The 15569-nt window shown below is 35.8% G+C and overlaps 1 protein-coding gene across 1 annotated transcript; it reads right to left on the bottom strand.

Annotated features, from left to right (window-relative positions):
- Positions 1-1175: 1175 nt before the first annotated feature.
- LOC138337307 (uncharacterized) lies at positions 1176-1799 on the bottom strand. Its single transcript, XM_069287213.1, has 2 exons — positions 1732-1799; positions 1176-1638 (listed from the first exon to the last, which is right to left on the bottom strand). The coding sequence occupies exons 1-2, from the start codon at positions 1797-1799 to the stop codon at positions 1176-1178; spliced, it is 531 nt and encodes a 176-aa protein (XP_069143314.1).
- Between the last annotated feature and the right edge of the window lie 13770 nt (positions 1800-15569).

Below are 15569 nucleotides of genomic sequence, written 5' to 3'. Positions count from 1 at the left end.
TAGGTTAGTTATCTAGTTAGGTCAGTTAGTTATAGTATAGAGTTTGTTAGGGATTTATGCCCCACACGGAAGGACCCTTGCACACGCCTGCCCTCTAACTACCCTAACCGAATTAAGTTAGAGTGGTCCCCTCCCTTGGATTCTTCTTCACATGTGCTTGCACATGTGTTTCTTTTTAAGGGTTCCATATTTTTTTTCCAGAAAAAACACTGGATCACCCCAATGGGATAAGCTCGGCTAAATCTAACCCTTGTCACTGAGATATTTTAAGTTCAGCTTAAGCTCTTTCAGTTAGCTGGAGCTAGTCTGTAAGAAGGGATTGAAATTGGTTTAGTACCGAGTTCTAAGTCGACACAAAAGTCAATCTCTCTAGGGGGTGGAACTCCAGGCAAATCATCAGGAAATACATCTTGAAACTCACTCACTATAGGCACTGAGTCAATAGAAGGAATGTCATGGTCTATATCATTAACACTGACAAGATGACACAATAACCCCTTGGACATCATTTTATTGGCCTTAAGGTTCCAAATCAAGGGATTAAGAGGACTTGAATTGTACCCCTTCCACACTAGCTCTTTTTAATTAGGGAAACGGAACCTCACAACCCTACTATGACAATCCATACATTCATAACAACTATGAAGCCATTCCATGCCAAGAATAACATCAAAATCATGCATAGGTAATTCAACCAAGTCTTCACACATAGTCTTACAACATACAACTATTGGGTAATCCTTGTATACCCTATTAGTCTTTACATTTTCTCCTAATGGTGTACTAATCACTACAGGATCATGCAAAACTTTAGGCAATAGTTCAAAAGGGAGAGAAAGCAAAGGAGTTACAAAGTAAAGTTTAGACCCTGGATCAAGTAAAGCATAAACAAAGGTTGAGAATACATTTTCATCATACCTGTGACCACATGAGCGGACTTCTCCGGCTCCCCCTGCCCTTTAGGAGGTAGAACATGTTCCTCTTAGGAGGCTCGTCTACTGCTGTACCCTATGGGCTTGGCCTAGGCTGAGCATTACCTCAAGCCTGACCCATGTTCTTTGGGCAGTCCGTAACCATGTATCTACTCTTACCGCATCAAAAATAGGCATTAGTGTCGTGTCTGCACTCTATGCTATGAGAACGGCTACACATAGCAAAGTCATTTTGGAGACGCTTCACATCACCTCCATTACCCTTCTTGAGCTCGGTCTGCCTCCTCTTGGTGCTGCACTCCTCTGGAAGTTAGAGTTCCTAGAACTCTGTTGCCCCTTTTTGAACCTAGGTTGTTCACGAACACCAAAGTTGTTCCTATTTACTCCTTTGGTAGGACCTGCTTGATTAGAAGGCTCAGGCCTCCTAGCATTACGAACGCCCCTCCTCTTCTGGTTGTTCTCTACTTGCTGAACATGCACCATCAGCATGGAGAGGTCCATGTTATCGTGGAGCATCGCAGATTGACACTCCTCCTCAAGATATCTGGTGATCCCTGTGAGAAACCTGCTCATTTCATCCCTGCTGTTAGATACAAGGGAAATGGCATACCTGGACAACTTAACAAACTTCAGGGAATACTCCCTGACAGTTATCGATCCTTGCTTCAGGTTTATAAATTCCTCAACCTTAGCTTCTCTCATCTCCCTATGAAAGAATCTCTCCAGAAAAGCTCTCATAAATAGTTCCCAAATGACCGAAACTCCGCCCAATGCCTGGCTTTTTTGCCACATGTTTCACCAAGTCTGCGCAACATCCTTGAGCTGATACGAATCCAGCTCAGCCTTCTCAGTATCTTTGGCCCCCATGGCCACAAAATTTTTTGTGGAACTCGTACACAAAATCCTAGGGGACGTTTGAAATTTTTTGGACCCTTTAAAGATAGGAGGATTTATCCTCGTGAAGTCCCGCAACCTTTTAGCAATGCTATGCACTAGTGGGTTCTCCCTTTCAACATTCTATTGGTTGACCTGGGTAGTCATGGCCTGGGCCTGCATGATGATGGACTGAGCCATCTGAGCTAGAGCAGTCCGCACCTCAGCATCTGTCAAGCCAACTGGTTAACTGGCATGTCCACTCCTTCAGTTGGAGCCTGGGGTGGAACCTGATTGTCCCCATCAGCTGCTCTTCCTCTCCTCTTACCAGTGATTCTCCTGGTATTCATTCTCTGAAAACAACAAGAGTTGATGTTAGACACACTTATAACGCCAATAAATCAGACTTTAGTGAAGGCACGATAAGATCAGAAGAAGCGAAATTTTCCTACGGCATCATATAGTCTCGAATTCTGGATAGTGGTGCACTTCACTACCATGACTTAGAAACTACAGAATGTGGTTGATGTGAACTGATTATCCTCGGTAATAAACCTAGTTCTTTGATACCAACTTTGTCACGACCGGAATCTACACCCCAGATGAGACCGGCGTCGTTGACTTATCAAAGGTCACACACAAGCCTACATACGTAATCTTTACTTCATCTAGATTAATTTTTGTAGAAAATTTGAACTTTTTGTTATTTAACATTCGTATAACACATTCCACTTAAACTTATAAGTGTTCAAAATCAACCATCTAACATTAAGATCTTCAAATGAAAGAAATAATTCATAGGTGCATTAAATGTGTACTTGCAAAAATGACACCAATACAAAATCTGAAACAAAGTAGGAAATGAAACAGTAGTGAAACATGATATACTAGCTAAGTCCTACATCTAAGATAGATAATAACAGTAGACAACCTCGAAAACATGAGGGCCTACCATGTCTGGATGAAAGCTCCACGTCCAGATAACTGTAACATTGTACCGTACGATCTAACGTCCACTAGGGCCTGCACCTAAAAATAGATAATTTTATGGAATTAGTACACACTTTTTCTAAGTATGAGGATAGGAAAGTAAACACAAAGGATATGCATGAGAAGGAATAGCTCTTTCCTAACAACATGATTTACATAAAGTCAGGTCTGTGGACTTGCCAAATTTGGATTTTGAAAGTCATGCCATGAGTGTAACATGCATCATCAAACTTACCATTTTGCAAACAACACATCAAATATTTCACATATCATATCACGTATTTCATAGCATTATTTCATATGCCATAAGACCTTGTGACCATGGACTTGACGTCATGACTTCCCAAAATGAGGGCTCAACATATGGGACTTCAACTAGGGAGCCTTTTTTAGCAAAAACAGAGTCTGCTTCATTCATTCATACGTACTTCATTTTTCATTGTTTTATATACCAGTGCAATCACAAGTCATACATAGAATGTAGTTTAAAACTCTCATCGGGTTTTCTGTGTAGTTACCAAGAATAACCTAGTGTCATTACTTAATTCTAGCTCACCTCTTGATTATCCTATTCTTACGCATTTGGTATCATTCATTTCATTATGTGCATCATTTGAGGCTGACCTTATTCATTCTTTGGGAACTTTAACTTTAACCGACATAGATCATGTGAGTTTCATGGAATCCAGTGTCTCCCCCAAAACGAAAAGAGGTAGAATCACCGACCAAAGTGACCCATGACATGCTAGCGTAAATGGAAATTGAACTCCGCTAGATCCCTATATTGGCAGTATAGGTTCGAAGACTAGGAGATATAAGGAGACCCACACCCGACATACCGGACAATCTCATATCATGAGAATTATGTGAACCTCCGTCCTTCCCGAAATATGGCATCACCACTCATACCTAGCCTATCGGTGCTCAATATGAAATTCAATTACATTCAACTCATACATCATGGAAGTTGGCTTCTAGCATGAGGACATCATAGCTCATTAGATGATTTCTCATTTCATAATTTAGTATTAAGTATGCATTAACTTCAATACTTTTATTTGAGTGTTCATAGAGACTGGTCTCTTCATTAACTTTACACTCTCACAGGGTAGTACGTTTTTGTAACATTAACTTAGGCTCATTTGAGATTGGTCTCATCTTTCACATTAGCCTCTTATCATGTTGTCACCACATTCATTAACTTTAGTACATTTTCTCTTCATAATTACTCACCCCTTTACATGAATGTTCATTTCATCATATGCCATTGCACATGGTCATTTAGTGTGTTTCTCACTCTTACTGAACCCCTTTTAGGTTTTTATTCATTTCATTACATACATCTTAGGTTCACTTACTTTTAAACTTATGCCAGACTTATGAGTCAACACATACAAGCCATGAGGCTTCATTAATAGTTTGTCTAAGTGATTCATGTTTACCCAAGATTATGTGGTACAAGACTTATGCATCTTGTAGATATGCCAAGATATTGATTTCGACCTTTAGAGGCAACATTAATTAAACATTTATTCAAATATGAATTATGTGTCAATACAGAATTTGGGCACAGGAATCTGACTTCAAACCCCCTGGACAACACTTCATTATTTTTTCCACCTAATTTTTTATTTACATTTCGTCTTGGGAAACTCGATTTCGATTCCCCTCACTAACATTATTTTTCCTTTCTTTTTCCCTTCCCTCTCTTCACCTTAGGCGTTTAAGCACTAGGGGATCCAGGTTCGAACCCCCCATTAACTCTCTCTTTATCTCCTCCTTCAGCCAAGAGGTTGTGGGTTCAAATCCCACTCCACTAATTATTTTATTATTTTAAAATTTTCCCTTTGCTCTCTTGTTTGGCCGGGAGGTTGTGGGTTCGAATCCCACACCTCTCGTTTTTTTAATTTAATTTTTTTCAGCTTTCATGTTTTGAGGTCTTGGGTTCAATCCCTAGTGAACTCACATGTTTTAATTTATTTTTAAACTTCTCCAAAACTTCAAGCATCTGGCCGAAACTCAATCACAAAGTGTTGGAAATATTATTTAGTCTATATCCTTTAATAAAAAATATTAATGCATTCGTTTTGTGGTATTTTCACGATTTGTTTAACTAGTTTTTAGGTGTAGATTCATTGTTGTTTTAACAAAGATTTTTCCACCAAAGATAAGCCACCTTACACTTCATTTCAACATCACATATTACACATCTTATGCACATTAATAACAATAATTAATCTGGCCATTTTAAGGGTTCAAAACAGAGAACAACAACATACATTTTACACATTGCACAACATCAGTTTCGGTCTACATCATTGAACATGCTTGCAATTTTCAAACACAAAATTACAAAAAAAATTATAATATTTCATACTTAGATATCGAAACCATACCAAGAACATGATTTCTAACCTAATTTAGATTGAAATCGGAAGGAGAGTAGGGACAAGGAATTCGACAATAGAGGGGACAAACCTAGTTTCATACATCTAATTTGTAGAAAGAAATTTCTCTAGGAGAAAGGATTCCTTGAGAGAAAACGCTTACCTGGTTGTAGCTTTCCACACCTTCAAAGTGCTTCCCAAATCCTCCACTAAACCTTCAACATGATCCCGTCGAGAAGAATGTGTAAATTTTTCGTTTCTTAAGTTAGCTTGTTGGTTTGTATTTTTTTAAGTTCTTTGAGTGTAGAGAACTTTTTGATTGTTTCTGATCATTTGTTTTCTGTTTTTTCGCAACCAAAAAGAAAGTGAAACGATATATATATGAGTGACAGGGAGTGGTGTGAGATAGTGTCAATTAGAATTCAGACTAGTTGGCAAAACTTAGTCAATTAAATTTAATAATTAATAATTAATAACTGAATATCTGATTTCCCTTTTTTTAATCAGCCATTATTTAAATAATATGAATTAATTGCACTAATTTACCCACTTAAATTAAAACAATATAATTCATTGCTTCCACCTAGGTTCGAACCCAGGGGGAGCAAGACTTTACTCTTAGAGCCCATTTCCGACACTCTCTCCCCAAAATACCCCTCCACCTTATTCATTAAATAATTAAATACATATTTAGGGTAATTATGATATTACCCTTAGCCTGGTAAAAGACCATTTTACTCCTAGACCCTCCAAACTTAAAATTTCCTCTTTTTTAGTCCAGTAAAGACTCATCCGAGCAAATCTTCATATTCGGGAGCCCTACATGGAAGGAATCAACCTTTTCTATCTCAAAAAACTCCTCAAGTTAGTTGGCTTGGCTGGTGAAAGGGTTCAGAGACCTGGTTGTACGCACATTTACCCGTGTGAACCTGGTCTAGTCGTAGAAAATTTAGACACATTAAGCATTACTTATAATATAAATTTTTAGGGTTGTTACAACATTTCTTAAACAAGATCATTAATGTTAGAAAATTAGCTAACAACCTTTAAGACAATATTTTCTTATATGCCCACTAATTTTCTTAGTTGGGTATTATATAGAAATTGGCGAATACCCCAGCCAATTTTCTAAACTATGTCCAATATTTCTCAATATTGGGCATTAGGATGCCTATGTACCCCCAATAAATATTCTTAAAGACCTATTTGTCTCTTCACTAGACATGCAATTTTTCCAGAATGTTACATTATCCCCCTTAAGAACATTCGTCGCTGAATTACAGTACACATAAATTTTAAATGAAGAGTGTGATTTTAGAAAACACTTTAGCATACTTGAAACATTACTCCCTCTGAATTTCTGATTCACACTTTCTTTTGATGATGCATATTAATGAAGCTTATCTGAAGCTTTATATTTGAGATTGAGGAATTTCTTGTCAAGCACACTTTACTTAATGCACATCACAACTCGTGCAACACAATAACCATGTCTACCGTATACAAAAACAGCAACATGAATGCAAGCATGGACACATTTTAACTCATATAGTGCAAGTGTAGACTCACGATTGTGGACTTAAAACATCAAATCGACCAATGTACTAATAATTCAAAGTTTCTTAAACAAAGCCATACATAGGAAGAGTATATCTAACCTCATGAACTGCACAAGTGAGGGTAACTGGATCTCATATCGTCCTCGGCATCCCATGTTGCTCCCTCAACAAGGTGGTTCCTCCATAACATCTTTACGACCGTTTCACCTAGAGATCTAAAATTTCAACGGAAACCTCTTTGTAAGAAATCTTCTCATCGGCTCCTAACCCCATAGATAACATCTTATTGTCTTTAAGATTAGAAACTATTTGGCTTGTTGGATTTGAACCACGCCCTTCCCATTTCGCCTCTAACTCATTTGGTAACTGAAACCTTACTACTCTATTTTGATAGTCTATGGTAGCATAGCATTTATGAAGCGAATCCATACCTAAAATTATATAAAAAATCAAGCATGGTTATTTCTATTAGATCAGCATGAGTAACTTTATTGATACTAGTTATGGGGCAATCTCTATATACTCTTTCGGCCCTAACACTATCTCCTATGGGAGTACTAACTAGAAAAGGTTCATGCAAGATCTCAAGAAGCATGTCAAATTTGCTATCTAGTAAAGGGGTAACCAAGACAAGGTGGATCCTGGATATAACAATGCATACAAAGGAAAGAAAACACAAGAAAGTTACCATTGGCAACATCACCTTACTTCTCCTGCTCGTCTCTACCTTTTAAAGCATAGAACCTTAATCTTGCACCTTAGACCAACTCGACAATCTCAACACTTTTGTACGATACCTAAGCCACTTCCTTGAGCTGGTATGCATCCAACTCAGCCTTCTCAATTTCATTAACACCCATGGAACAGAGAATTTTGTAGACCACATCCACGAACTCTTGAGGATCCTCATTGATTTTTGACCCAAAGTTGACTGGAAAATTCATCCTGGTGAAATCTCTCAGTCCACTAGCACTGGTGCTAGCGTGTTGGTTCTCGCTGGGAACACCCTCTCTACTAGCTTGGGCTATGATAGCCTGTTCCTGAACGGTGATGGCTTGGGCCATCTAAACCACTGATACTCTCACTTCTTCATCTGTCAACGCAGCTGGATTGACATGTACTTGCACTCCAGCAGATACGGCTTGAAGAGGATCTTGGTTTACCCCAACAGCTGTCTCTCCAACTCTCCTTCTTGCATTTCTTCTTGTGTTCAGCTTTTTCACATTTACACAGAAGAAAAAAGTTTGATGATAAAATGACATATTATGTAAAAGCTCTGCACGACACGATAAAGAGTAGAAGAAGGGAAGATTCCTAACATCACTTAGTCTTTAAGTCATGATTGTGGCGCGTCTCACAACCATAAGTTATAAACTACATAACTTGGTTGTTTTGAGCTTGAGATCCTAGGTAACATGATCTAATACCAAGTTTTTCACACCAGGATACTGGAATCAGAATGCAACTGGCGTCCGTAAATTCTCAGAGTTTGCAGACAAGCCTTTTCTTTGCTTTCATTATAACAATCATGTAGTTAAATTTGCAGAAAATATAAAAATTTTAAAATAGAGAGAAGTGTACATATACTTCACATGATCATAACATAGAATAATATTCTAATGATCTCAAAGACTAAACAACCATCTATAATTTATGAAACAATTCAACTGGAATGATTAATATTTCACGAAATAGTTTGCCAAAATGGTCTTAATAAAAGCTTCGAATGAAAAAAATTCTAGGGAGAACATCCACTATCTATGTCTAAAGTACTAGGCTAGAAAGATAAATGTAGCATCCTTGAACTCAAGAGGACCTACCAAAGTCTAGAGATCACTAATCCAAACATATTCGATGAGTCTTCAACCTTCTCTCTGACTTGCACCTATAAAGATAATTATTGTTTAGGGTTAGTACACACTTGTACTAATTATGGGTGTATGCACACATATACATAAATACTATGAATGATCAATGAAATATCTTCCTATAACAGCATATCATTTCTGGAAAGTGACATCACTAGATTCTCCTAATTCGTCATTTGTTAATTATGTTATGAATATGACATAATTTAATGCATTAAAAGCACACAAATCATTTTCTACACAAACATAAGATCTTAGAATCATGAACATACTTTTAGAACAACTCGAGCGAAAATTATGAATTTTGATCCTCCTTGACCTGAGAGCTCCTTTTTCAACACTAGTTTATTTTTCAATATTTTTCTTCTTCATGTTATGTAATGCAATGATCTCTTTTGATCCTATGTTTTAATTACTAGTGCAAATATTCATTTTAGTCCCATACCTACAATGAATCAAGTAAGTAATCTAAAAGACTAAGGAAATAATTTAACTACAATTTGGCATGAAATTTTACTAAGCCAATCTTTATTGGCTAGGCCACTTATTTCATTCATATTATGGAGAATTTGGGACAATGATTTTCCATTATGTTTTATTCCCCTTTATTGGCATAATAAAAGAAGTAATTATTGGCTATGCCCATTATTTGCTTAAAACTTCATTCTTACCGTGTCTGCCCCACACCACTAAGAGGTGATCACCAATCAAAGTGAATCTAGATCATCTGAGCTAACATGAAATCCAGTGTCTGCCCAACACCGAAAAGGGGTGGGTCACCGGCTAAAGTGAAACCAAGTCTTGTGTTCTCCCGACACCAGAAAGAGGTGATATACGACTAAAGTGAACCGAATACTTTCTTTGAGCATTTAACCGACATAGATCATATGAGCTAAGCATTAAATCCAGTGTCTGCCCCACATAGAAAGGGGTGGTTTCACCGACCAAAGTGAAACTACATAGGTCCTATCAAATGGCTAGTTCCTATGTTGGCAACATAGTGTGAAGACTAAAAGTTTACGTAGACTACTTATCCACCTTAGTGGTAGCCTCATCTCATGAGGCTAACATGTGCTTGCAAAAACACATTGCTAGTTTATCGGTGCTTTGTTCAACTTCTCTTTCTTTACATCTATTAGAATTGACTTAAACATTATGGAAGTTTGCTTTGAGTTATAAGGTTTACTTAACTCTTTGGATAACCATTCATCCATTTATTTAGTTGATTAAATGTTAATTTAACCTTACATTATCATCTTGGTGTTAAAGAGACTTGTCTCACGATTACTAACACCCTTTTATGTGAGTTTCTTTTGCATAATTTCTAGGTGTGAGTGAGACTTGTATTACTTCTTTAAACACCTCATTCTAGTCACTTTAATATTTCTTAAACTTTTAATTGTGTGATTACTCACCTTATCTTGTTCAATGAAATTTTATATCTTTATATCACTTTTTATGAACGTAATAAACTTTGTTTAAGGTACATACTTATATTCATGGTGCATTTGCATAGAGTATGTTGGGACATGTACCAATGATTGTCATACCCGTAGTTATAAATTCGTTGAGCTAAAATGGTCATGCTTAATTTGGTTTAACTTAGTCATTAGCCAATTTTCGTATTATATTATTGAAATACATTGTAAGATAATTTATTGGCATAGACTATTTTTTTCACATATTATGGTAATCTAGAATATTGTTACCCAATTTATTGGCATAAGCAAAACATACTCTATACAATGGTCATGAGAATATCATTAGCAAATTTTTTATGAAATAACATAGTAAGCCAACACTATTCAATTTTTTTGACAAAATATCGCTAGCTAATTTGTTGGCATAAATCAAACTATGATATTATCACTATTAAAGTAAATTCACTTCATGAATATACTATAGTGATTTCATCATTCTAAGCAAGTCGACATTTAATAGTTAAATAAACTTCGTGTACGGTTAATACAACTTCATCTTCTCGAACACAATTAGGCATTACAACATTCTTTAACTCATGTAACTGATACTCTAATCAAACGAATCAAATCTATAGGCCTCATTTGACATTAACAGATCAATAACCCTACATATAATGATCAATAGGCACTACATACCAACAACATGTTCGAGATTACATCTATATACTACTAGAGTTGAAAATAAGGATAACTAGGGAGATGGACGTTCAACAATATCATTGGGAACAACCCTAGTTTCGACATTCATGAATTCAATATGTTTGAATGTACTCTTGGAGAGATAATTCTAGGAGAGAAAACCCATATCTTATGTAGAATGTAATCTACGAAGATCATCTTGCATGAAACCTTGAAGAGTACCATGAAATCGCCTAAGAAAATCGAGAGAAACTTGTAATTTTTCCTTTTCGTTTGTTCACTCTTTTGCATCGTGAAGTTCTTTGTGTTTGAACGTGAGTCTAAGTCATAGAAACTGATCTTTACTCCTTAAACATAGGGTAATTAATTAAATTAAATAAATTAATTAGTTATTTAATAAAACGCCCCTCCTAAGTTGACTAAACATAGGAGACCATTTGACTTAACCAAAATCTGGAAATTTTCTTAGGTCTAGGCAAATTTTTGAAATTTTTATTAATTAATTAAATTTTTAATTCAATTAATTAAGGGACCTATTGTAATTAATAAAGTAAACCTAAGTCTTTGGGACCATAACTTACCCTTTTGGACCATCCTAGGTTAGGTACTAGGTTGTCTCTTTAACTAGTTACTAGGTTAGTGTCACCCAGTTATGTGTTTGGTTGTCGGGTGCACTAATTGGTTTATTTTGGTTAGTACTTCGTTCTTTATCTAGTTAAGACGGTTAACTCGAGTGTAGAGTTATTTAGGGAGTTAGGCCCCATATTGAAGGACCCTTGCAGACGCGTGCCCCCTAACTACCCTAACCGAATTCTGGTAGGGTGGTCCCCTCCCTTGGCCTCTTTTTCACATGTGCTTGAACATGTGTTGCTTGTTTTTTTTCTAACTAACTATTCATCACTGTTCATTTGGAATGCATCCTTATTGTCCCAAGGATCCTCATTATGTCCCCGGGCCCTGTTTAATCTACATGCCCATTTTAATTGTTCATGTGCTATGATTCCTAGGCTTGACACATGGATGTCTTATATCTATTATGAAAATATTATTAAACATATGTTTCTAGCTTAGAGTCTTTATTGCAAGTACATTTCTTAAAAAATCTCATTAATGTTATAAAATTGGCTAACACCCTTTAAGCCAATATTTTCTAATATGCCCAATATTTTGCTTATTTGGGTATTATATAGAAATTGGCAAATACCTTAACAAATTTTTTATACTATGCCAAATTTTTCTCAATATTGGGCATTGGGATGCCTATGAACACCCAAAAACATTCTTAAACACCTATTGGGATCTTCACTAGACATGAAACTTTTGCGAAATGTTACATTACCATCTCCTAAAAAACCTCAAGAACCAGGTCTCTAATACAAACCACGGAGGACAAGTATGGGGCCGTTGTTGGTTAACTGACCGCCAACATGAACTTGTCGATGGGAGGGTTGGTTCACTTCCAAGTTTCGGTCAGGGTAAAAAGAATTAGTTATTTAATTAAGGGTTAAGGGGTGGTTCATTAACTTATTTAGGTACTATATAAGATATGAACCTCATTAAACTAACTCAACACGTCATTATTTTCCAAACCCAATTATCTCCAACTTTTGTCTACTTTCTCTATCTATTCCAACTACCACAATTGAATACCAAGTCAGCGCTTGATTAGGGATTCAAGAATCAAGATTATCTATTATTTTTAAAGGAATCCTAAAGTATGGACGCTATTACTCTTGGGATCTGTTTCCCCAAAAGGCTCTTCAAAATTTGTTTCAAAATATGTCTTAAGCTTGAGTTTTTATCCAATTTCATGAATTGTCTTTCAAATTGATTTAAAGTTGAATTACTTTGGTTTATATTGATAGAGTAAGATTTATTATTAGTTAATTGTTTTAGTTCTTAATCTTTGACCTAGTTCTACGAAAGAATCCATGAATGACTCATATTCCCTAACCATAATATGAATTAGACTTGTAGATGATTATTGATGTTGGAAGTGAATATTTTATTGTTTAATTCACTATTATATGATGATTATGATGATGAGTGAATTGATGGAAAAATATTGTTCGTTTGATGGTAAGATCTTGATGAAGCTTTTAGAAGATATTGGCATGATTTTTGTGATCATGAGTTCTTTACTTTATTTATGATTGTCTTTTATTGACGATGATGCTCAATTGTAGTATTATTATTATAATATATAGGGATATGATGATATGATGAATATTATGGCATGTTACGGATATCTTAAATTTTGAGATCTTGATAGAGGTATGATCATTGAAGGTTGAATATCATTCTTTTGGGTGCGTTATTATGATATGGCTATGATGTGATGATCTCACTAATGATGGGCTGTAATGAAAGGAAGTTATCATGAAATACCTAACAATCTAATGACATGATTATACAAGAGGTTAGTCTCCTATGACCTATATTAAGATTCGATGATTAAGAAAGGCTTAAAAACATTTTAAAAAGGGACTTTAGCTTAGCTTCATGCGAAATAGATATGAGAGGTGTCCCTTCCTAATGAGGGAAGGTAGGTTCACAATGGTTATCATAATATGGATAGTATAATTTAATTGTGCATACAGAGGGTTTGCAACACATTTCTCCTATTACCTTAACTACGTTGCCCCCATAGGGCACTAGCTAGTGGATCCACCTAGAATGCTATGTTCATGTTTTGGTTATACCTTGTCAAGTAGAGAACCTTCTTTTGGCGTAGCATTTTATGACATAGGATTCAATGTTTAGATCACGTGTTCTATTGTAGGTTAAGGAGATTGTTCCCAAAAGTAAAATAAATAAATGAAAGTAATAAAGTAAACACTAACTAGGGTGACTTAAGGGGTTCAACATAGTATAGGTAGGGGTATGAGACTTTTACTATTCATTGTAGAAGTTGACCTTGAGGGAAGTCTTATCAGGTTTTTCTTAGGTTCTTATGTTATGAATTAAATGCAAACATTGACTGTATATGATGTGGACCTTATAAAATGTTGACTTTATGTGATGAACATGATATTTCTCTAAGGTACTATATATGATTATGAATATGCATGATATGACATTATGTTAAAATATTGTTTATGGTCAATTGCCTAGTTTACCTAATTAAGTGGGGTTATGGGGCTTCACATGAGCATTGTTTGGAGGGGATTGTGAGTAAGGATTTAATGTGCTTTGATGTTATGAACTCTATGATATGATATATTGATATGGATTATGATAATGTTGGTTTTGTGTTGGATGTTAAAATATCTTAATGTTATTATGATGATTGACTTATATATGCTCTTATATGTACGTAAAGGTTTTTAAAAGAGACTAAGCATTGTTTTGAACAAAATGTCCACTTAAGCATTATTTCAATTGTTTTACTTACATATGTTTCCATACTTAGTACATATGGTTGTACTAACCCAAATTATTTCCCTTTCCCCCGACAATATAGGTTCGAGCAATTGAGAAATCAAGGTCACATTGAAGGAAAACTTGGAACTTTAACCATGTTATTGGTGAGTCTTGAAGTCCCAGGATGATGCAATTTTCCAGGTTTATAAGTGTTGGTTATGTCTAAAGACAATTCTTCCTTCCTTTATCATTTGATACTTTGTTGTAAGCCTATATATGTCATATTGTACTAGTGTACGGTCTATGCCCAAATTCATATATTATTTGTTAGATGGTTTATATGTGATAAAAGTATTAGACTATTTCATATGAATTAGCTATATTGCATAAATGTGAAGTATGTGTACGCTTCATAAATGAGGAGTCTATGTTAATATCATATATCATAAACGAGAAGTCTAATTATACTTCACTATGTAAACATTTTAAATTTTTGCATGTTCTTGGCATATGATATGTGATGATGTATGCTAAGGGCTAGTCTAAGTCCTCTTCGATGACAAAGATGTTGTTACGTCTAAAGGGTGGTCATGATAATCATGTCTTCAAAGGATGGGGTTGAGTAATATTAGGATTGATATCTCACAAGACCACATCTACGTAGAATATTTTTCATAGGTTCAATGCGCGCTAAAATTATGAATGAGAGTCTATGTGATGCCTAAGAAATTCTCACCTCTTTGGTAATCTTGAAAGTCGTGTCTCAAGAAAGGTAAGTATATGTATCCTTTTTCTTCTAACCTCTTTATTGTGGTTATAGTTTATTACTACTAGACGGACAACCATAAGAAGATTTGAAGAGGATATTAATAATGAGGGAGTTTCTCCAAAATACAATCAAGCTCATTCTCAACACTATGCTCGATAAGGTTACCAAGCTCTCGTCAATCCTCATGTCATACGCCGAAAGTCTGAATCGTAGTCGAGAGCCTAATATGAGAGTATAAGAGTTTTAACGTTGTTTTTAAGTCAATTATAATGCATATAAGTCATTTAGAAAGTTTTAGAATCAAAATGTCAAGGAACGTCCATGACGTCTGGAATCTAGTTCAAAGGGTGCTAGTGTGCCTTAGCCTATTTGACTATGTTTTAAGAGTTGGGAAATAATTAAATTTGGTGGTGAGGTGTCTAGCACGTATTAAAGTTACTTTATAGTAGAAAATTCTGGGTATGACTCCTCAAGGACCAACCAAGGTCCCTTGACAAGTATCCTAATAATTTGACAAAAAACTGCCATGAGACTGTCCATCAACATACTTCAAGCGACGAGGCATTGGTACATCAACGGGGTGTTGATTCCTCAGTTGATTAATATTAATCCTAATTCTTTAAGGGAGTCATTTGGCAAATCTCTGACCAAAACCACGGATATGCAGCACGAAGGGCACACTGCGCGTCGACTGACCTACGACCCATT

The sequence above is a fragment of the Solanum lycopersicum genome, chromosome 7 (assembly GCF_036512215.1).
Source record: "Solanum lycopersicum chromosome 7, SLM_r2.1".
NCBI classification, from domain to species: domain Eukaryota; kingdom Viridiplantae; phylum Streptophyta; class Magnoliopsida; order Solanales; family Solanaceae; genus Solanum; species Solanum lycopersicum.
Note: the sequence above shows the minus strand (reverse complement) of the source record. Positions and strands in the feature narration are given on the sequence as shown.

Bases quoted from the DNA above. Each gene is read 5' to 3' on its own strand.
- LOC138337307 (XM_069287213.1), bottom strand. From the start codon at position 1,799: ATGGGGGCCAAAGATACTGAGAAGGCTGAGCTGGATTCGTATCAGCTC. The intron at 1,639-1,731 runs GTGAAACATGTG...ATTCTTTCATAG, and splicing joins AAGGATGTTGCGCAGACTTG to GGAGATGAGAGAAGCTAAGG.